General features: G+C 52.4%; 1 protein-coding gene across 1 annotated transcript; it reads left to right on the top strand.

The window, feature by feature from the left end:
* The first annotated feature begins 201 nt into the window (after nt 1–201).
* LOC123081712 (probable N-acetyltransferase HLS1) lies at nt 202–2455 on the top strand. Its single transcript, XM_044504256.1, has 3 exons — nt 202–648; nt 804–952; nt 1119–2455. Exons 1-3 carry the CDS (start codon nt 463–465, stop codon nt 1969–1971), a joined length of 1188 nt encoding a protein of 395 aa, XP_044360191.1. The 5' UTR covers nt 202–462; the 3' UTR covers nt 1972–2455.
* Nucleotides 2456–7465: the final 5010 nt, after the last annotated feature.

Genomic DNA, 7465 nt, shown 5'->3' with positions numbered 1-7465 from the left:
GACTGGCAGTCATATGCTCCTTGCCGCTTGATCGCCGCCTTTCCAGTCGCGCGACGGCTAAGCATGTCTGCAGTTTTTCTTTTCCTGGTTTATGAGGAGGAGCGATCAGCGCGCGCGTGAGTTATTATTTTAGCTTTAGGCCCCTAAAATCCTCTTCGGTTTTTAATTCCGGTCTGCCAGCCGCGGAGCCCAAGGGATAGGAATTTTTAGAGATTATTATGGTGCGGGGAGGCCAAGGATAGGAAAAGAATTCAAACGGAGGCTCCGCCACTATATATACGCGCGCTAACTGCTCCGCCCTCCCTGCGACTGCATCCACGCGCCGCTTTCTCCTCTCCTCTCCTCCCCTCCTCCCCGCTCCCGGCCGGCCTGTCGTCGACATGACCGCTGACCGGGTGAAGCTGGCTGCGGATGAGTGAGTCGTAGGGATACGGTATACGGTTACAGTCGAGCTCGAGCGCCATGGAAGATGCGGAGGGGAAGCCGAGGGTAATCATCCGGGAGTACAGCCCGTCGACGGACCGCGCCGGCACCGAGGCCGTCGATCGCGAGTGCGAGGTCGGCCAGCCCGGCGGCATGTCGCTCCACGCCGACCTGCTCGGCGACCCCGTCGCCCGCATTCGCAACTCGCCGGCGTATCTCATGCTGGTAAGTGCCTGCTGTCTATCTGCTCCGGCTTGCTGCTTGGGTGCACAGTTACACTTACACGTCGCGAGGGCAGACGAGCAGCGAGCTGATTTCCATCGATTGCGGCTGGTAGTGGGTTGCTTTAATCCTCAACTGTGTTGATTTTGACATGGAAGGTAGCTGAGACGTCCGCCCAGCCCGGCCGCATCGTCGGGCTCATCCGCGGCACCGTCAAGTCCGTGGCCACGGGGAAGAGCTGCCCCGGCGCGCCCGCCTTCGCCAGCGTCGGCTACATTCTCGGCCTCCGCGTCTCACCTTCCCACAGGTAAAACACAATTGAATTGAATTGAATTGAATTGATTTCATCTTCTCCCCGTCCGTGACACTCATGAGCGCCCGCCCGCCCGAGTACGCTGTGGCATTGATTCGGCGTGTGCGTGGCGAAGAATTAAATACTAATTAATGGCGCCGCGCGTGATCGGCGGTTGCAGGAGGATGGGCGTGGCGCTGCGGCTGGTAGGGCATCTGGAGCGGTGGTTCGCGCTGATGGGCGCCGAGTACGCGTACATGGCCACGGACAAGTCCAACGAGGCGTCTGTGCAGCTCTTCACCGGGCGGTGCGGTTACTCCAAGTTCCGCACGCCGTCGCTCCTCGTGCACCCCGTGCACGCGCACCGCCTCCGGGCGCCGCGCCGCGCGGCCGTCTTGCCCCTGGACGCGCGCGACGCCGAGCGGCTGTACCGCCGCCGGTTCGGCCACGTCGAGCTCTTCCCGGCCGACATCGGCGCCGTCCTCGTCAACAGGCTCTCGCTCGGCACGTTCCTGGCCGTCGTGGACGACGGTTTCAGGTGGCGCGGGGTGGAGCACTTCCTGGCCTCGCCGCCGGCGTCGTGGGCCGTGGCGAGCCTGTGGGACTGCGGCGGCGTGTTCCGGCTGGAGATGCGCGGGGCCTCGCGCCTCCGCCGCGCGGCAGCCGCCGCGAGCCGGGCGCTGGATCGCGCGGCCAAGTGGATGCGCGTGCCGTCCGTCCCGGACTTCTTCCGGCCGTTCGCGGGCTGGTTCGCGTACGGCCTGGGCGGCGAAGGCGACGAGGCAGCGCTGGCCGCGAAGGCGCTGTACGTGTCGTTCGTGAACAGGGCGCGCGGGAGGGCGGCGGCCGTGGCGGTGGAGGTGGCGGCGCTGGACCCGCTCCGGCGGCGGCTGCCGCACTGGCGCAGCCTGTCGTGCGCGGAGGACCTGTGGTGCATGAAGCGGCTGGGAGGCGGCGAGCCCGACGCGGACGGCTGGGATTGGGCCAAGTCGGCGCCCGGGCAGTCCATCTTCGTGGACCCCAGAGAGGTGTGATTGACTCGGCAGCGACCGTAACCCGACCAGCCAGAGAGAGCTAGAGCTAAGCTAGGGGTTTAGATAGGAAGGTTTTGGATTTAGCCGTGGAGATTTTGTAGGAGCCTAGTTCGTTTTCCTTTTTCTGACAGAGAAGAGAAGAAAAGAACTGGTAGGCGGCTGTGAGCCGATGGATCCATACCAGCCATGGAATCGACGGGACAGAAAAGAGAGATGCGACGCGGATGGCGATCGAGAGCCAGCCGTCTCAGATATTATCATGCACACATGCAGTTACTACCAGATGTATGCATGTGTCAATGTGTGTCTAGATGCTGCTCACCCTGGCGCTCTCCCCTGTTTTTCGTCCCTGTAAGCAGTTTGCGCCGTGCAGGTGTGCGGTCGCCGGCCGGCCATATAATTGCGACGGCATATCGAGTAATCAGTGGTGGCATCCATCCATCCATCCAACTCAATGCACCGCCACTGTGGAGTATATACGCGGCTCATGGCCGTACCTTTCCCGAGTTCCGGCACTGTGCGAGCTCGACGACGAATTGATGGTGGCGGATGCAATCGCAGATGGGGCGCCTGACGCCCCACTGTGCAGAGCTTAGCTTCGCTCGTCCGTTTGACCGGGCAGGCCGATCGTTCGGTCGTTCGTTGGTTCGTTTGGCTCGTACGCCCGGGAATATTGCACTGTACGCCACGACCGCGCTGGTTGTCGTGGGGCGCGTACTGCGCCCACCTAACGTAGCGTAGGTGCGAGATGAATGCCGTCCATAAGAGGCATGGAGCTCCGGTGTCGCGAAATGGGAAAAGGCCATCCATCCATCGCACGCCGGCCGTACGAGCTTCGTGGTGTGCATGCAGATGCAGGGCAGGGGAGGAAATCATTGGGTTTTGTCGCCGTGTAAGCATCCCATTCGCCCTTTGGGATGTGCGTTTGTTTTCTGCGCATTTACATATGTACGTGGTGTCACTTCATCAACTCCATCAGGGGACGTAAAAGTGATGATGCACGTGCGTAGTACAGAGCTTAGCACGTAAGTAAACGAATGCATCACCCACTAATAACACGTTCTCTCTCTCTCTGGCGACAATGTCCAATGATGCGATGGCACGAAATCTAGTGCCACCATAGACAGGGTCGACGCGAGGTCAAATTATGCCGAGCCATAATTCAAAAGTAAAATAAAATGCCAAGCCGTTGCTCTGGAACCAAGTGTCGCCCTTTCACCAAGTACATGGCCTCGCCTTTTGCGATAGCAGAACATTTTAGTTTGGTCATTATATCGAGCTGATACATCCGCATTAAAAAGTTGTGAAAATAAATCATGTGATAGTAGCAACTTTGCTGACAAAAAATGAGTAACAACTTAGTTAGCTGGGATACATGTTGCATATTAAAACAACAGGCAAACAGATGTGCTGGCTGTCTTAAGGGTATTATTTTTAAAAACCGAGGCAAAAGGATTGCCTTTTTCATTAATATAAAGGAGTTTTAAAAGGTACATGTTATCAGCTACACAACATAGGCCGTCAAAGGTAAACTATATACAGAATTACTCCCACGGCATGATCTTGCTCCAGTGCGTAGCTCCTATGGTGACCCAAAGCTTGGCCTCATCTTGGATAAGCTTTTTTAGGAGGTAGAAAGGCGGCGTTGATTTTTTCCTAAAAACTCTAGCATTCCTTGTTCCAGATGATCCAACACACAAGCATGGTGAGGGAATCCATCGCCTTCCGGTTTGCGGTATTTGGTCGGGACATGCTGGTCCACCATCTACATTTTGCTCGGTCCCCCATCGGTCCATCTCAAGCTCTCCAAGCCCTAGACAATCCCTCACCATCCTCCCAACATGCATTGTGAACCGACATTTGTAGAATAGGTGTGGGGTAGTCTCGTTGGCCCTCTTGCACCGTGTGCAAAAGCCACAATTGTCCCATCCTCTCTTTTGCAGTCTGTCCGCCATCCAGATCGTACCGTAAAGTGCCAACCAGGAGAAGAACTTAACCTTGGGAGGGCCCCAAACTTTCCAAATGGTTTGGTAATGATGGTGGACGTGGATCCCGGCAATTGAATCATGTAAGCCGACGTCGCAGAGTACTCTCCATTTGCATCAAACTTCCAAGAAATATCGTCTTCAACATCCGCGCGAAATTGGAACTGATCCAGCCTAATCCAAAGATCCACATGATGAATGATGTGATCCACCATGAGAATGGCGGAAGGGTTGATCTTGTATACTCAAGCGTTGTGACGCATCACATCGCGCACCGCCCATTTTTTTCGCTTGGAGGATGCGAAAACGAGAGGGACGATGTCCTTCGGACTCTTACCAAGCAACCATGATGCGTCCCAAAAATTTGTCTTCCCTACATTTCCCACGGTGGTGACGGTGGAAGCGTAGAAGAGAGCCATATCAGTCTCACTGCAAGGGTTCCCCATCCCGACCCATAGCTTGGTCTTCAGGTTATTGCTTGATGTGTTGGTTGGTATCGAACTATTTAAGTATCCTTTAGCTAAACGACATCACTCTAACAATATACTTGTATATATGCACTAATTAAAAACCTAGGGTATTGCAAGGGTAAATCACTTAAAAAGACAATTTTTTGGAGAGCAAGCTGCTACAGTTGGCAGACTTGCATCCAATATGTAAGAAAGCTAATAATTTGAACATTTCTTCTCTACTTAGTATCTTCTCCTTTCCAACCACAAATTAAGGAAAATAATATATGTTTCGTCCTACTCGACATGCCGAAAGTTATCGTAATGTCCAAAATAGCGATGAATTCCACCATGTCAAATTATCTACTTCATCATTTAGTGGTTTCCAAAATTGGAAAACCAAAATTAGAGCGGACAATATCTAAAAATAAGCAGGCAAGCGGCATAACAAGTGTTGTTTCAGGAGATGGTGCAAAAACTACTAGAGCCCAAAGTAAACCGATTGATGCTGATGGCATGCAAGAGTCCTATAATGCCCACTTTCCTCCCGTGCGGGCCCAATTAGATCAATCTATGGGGAAGGTGAAAACCGATATCCTGGCATGGATTAATGATGCTGAGAAAGAGGCAGATAAGGATCAATGCCTTAACCTGCTGGGCCACATGGAATTAGTTGATGACACGGATCTAAACACGGGCTATGATTGTGACTTTCTGACAGTTGAGGTGTACATATGTACGTTGCGTCATTTCATCAACGCAATCAGTGGAAGTAAAAGTGATCCCGCACGTGCGTACAGACTTTAGCGCATAAGTAAACGAATCCATCACCACTAATAACATGTTCTTTGGTGAGATCCAAGATGCGATAACACGAAATCTAGTGCCACAATAGATAGGATCAACGCGGGGTCAAACTATACCGAGCCGTTGCTTTGGAATTCTGTGTCTCCCATTCACTAAGTACATGGCCTCACATTTTCTGATGACAGAAAATCTTAATTCAATCCCTATCAAGATGCTACAACCTCATTAAAATGTTGTGAAACAAATCATCTGCTAGCAACTTTTGTTGACATAAAAAATGAGTAATTGCATAATTAGTTGGGATACATGTCGCATTTTAAAACAATAGGCAAACAGATGGTCCCTTTTTTGGAAACCTAGGCAGTTTGTCTCTCTTTTTTTCGAATACGCATGAACGTGCCTATCATGCATTAAAGAATGACATGGGAAAAAGAGCCCCAACCACCATTAATAAAGGAGTTCTGAAAAATACATGTTATCGGCTCCACAACGTAGCCGCCAAAGGTAACTAAATTACATACATAATTACTCTCGTGGCATGATCTTGCTCAAGTGCGTAGCTCCCGCGGTGACAAAATCTTGGCCTCATCTTGAATAATCTTTAGGATGTAGAAAGGTGGCAGTGATTTTTTCGTAAGAACTCTAGCATTCCTCTCGTTCTAGATGGTCCAACACACAAGCATGGTGAAGGAAACCATCACCTTACGGTTTATGGTATTTGGTCGGGACAATGCCGGTCCACCACCTCTTGACGTTTTGCTCGGTTCCCCATCAGTGCATCTCAAATGCTCCAAGCCCTAGACAATCCCTCACCATCTCCAAACATGCAGTATGAAACAACATTTGTAGAATAGGCGTGGGGCAGTCTCGCTGGCCCTCTTGCACATGGTGCAAAGGCCATAATTGTCCCAGCCTCTCTTTTGCAGTCTGTCTGCCGTCCAAATCCTACCTTGAAGTGCCAACCAGGATAAGAACTTAACCTTGGGAGCCCCAAACTTTCCAAATGCTTTTTTTCATGATGGTGGATGTTGAATTTAGGGTTCCGGCAAACCCTTGAGGTTCGAATTCTGGGGTGCGCACGAAGAACTCTCTCTCCCTAGCTCGCTCGCATGATGATCTCAAGGCCTAGCTTCACGAACCCAAAGAACAATAGACACGAGGGTTTATACTGGTTTGGGCCACTGTTGTGGTGTAATACCCTACTCCAGTGTGGTGTGGTGGATTGCCTCGTAGGCTGAGGATGAACAAGTACAAGGTAAGAACGACCTCCTGAGGAGAGGTGTTCTTGAGCTTGGTGAGTCGGGGGGTGGCCTTGGTGGAATGGATCCAATCCAAGATCAGTTGCCTCCTATGGTGGTGGCTAGTCCTATTTATAGAGGCATCAGTCCTCTTCCCAAATATTATGCGGGAAGGGATCCCACAACGACCAAGTTTGAAGGGAGACAACTAGTACAAGCTATCCTGGCAAAAGGTGGTCTTCGCCTGCCAAAGGCTCCGGTGGTGATGTAGCTGTGGGCTCCGCGATGACCTCCATCCTGCCGTCCTGCTGGTCTTGGTCTCGTTGCACCGATATGGAAACCTTTGCCTGACGCCCCGGGACTCCTCGCCTGCGCCTACCTCTTTAGCACCAAAGAGGAAACTGGTACACTGCGCTCGCTGGCGCTCGCCTGGCCTTGGTCGTCATGGCTCACGTCACATGAACCTCGCGAGGTGCCCCTTGCATAGATATCTCCGTTCCTCGGGAGGCATCCTAGTGAGACTGCCCCTGAGGAGTCTTGGTGTCGTCCGCCTCGCGTGGCTTGGCCCCTCGCGAGGATCTTGAGTGGTTGCTACTGAAGATGGTCCGTACCAGGCCATTGGTGGAGCCGCGTGATGGGCCGCAGGCAGGCAAGTCTGGGTACCCCCATTCCCAGGACGCCGACAGTGGACGTGGATCCCATGAATTGAATCATGTAAGCCTACATCACAGAGTACTCTCCATTTGCCTCAAACTTTCAAGAAATATCGTCTTCAATGCCCGCACAAAATCGGAACTACTCTAGCCTAATCCAAAGATCAACATACTGAATGATGTGATCCACCATGAGAATGGTAGAAGGGTCGATCTTATGTACCCAAGCGTTGTCACGCATCGCATCATGCACTACCCATCTTTTCCGCTTGGAGGACATAGAAATGAGAGGGGCGATGTCCTTCTGACTCTTACCAAGAAACCATGATGCACAGAAGAGAGCAATACCAGTCTCGCTGCAA

Source organism: Triticum aestivum, chromosome 4A, assembly GCF_018294505.1.
Source record: "Triticum aestivum cultivar Chinese Spring chromosome 4A, IWGSC CS RefSeq v2.1, whole genome shotgun sequence".
Classification (NCBI taxonomy): domain Eukaryota; kingdom Viridiplantae; phylum Streptophyta; class Magnoliopsida; order Poales; family Poaceae; genus Triticum; species Triticum aestivum.
Note: the sequence above shows the minus strand (reverse complement) of the source record. Positions and strands in the feature narration are given on the sequence as shown.

Excerpts from the sequence above, each read along its gene's own strand:
- LOC123081712 (XM_044504256.1), top strand. The coding sequence starts at position 463 with ATGGAAGATGCGGAGGGGAAGCCGAGGGTAATCATCCGGGAGTACAGC. Across the intron at positions 649-803 it reads CGCCGGCGTATCTCATGCTG|GTAGCTGAGACGTCCGCCCA; the intron begins GTAAGTGCCTGC and ends TTGACATGGAAG. Across the intron at positions 953-1,118 it reads CGCGTCTCACCTTCCCACAG|GAGGATGGGCGTGGCGCTGC; the intron begins GTAAAACACAAT and ends CGGCGGTTGCAG.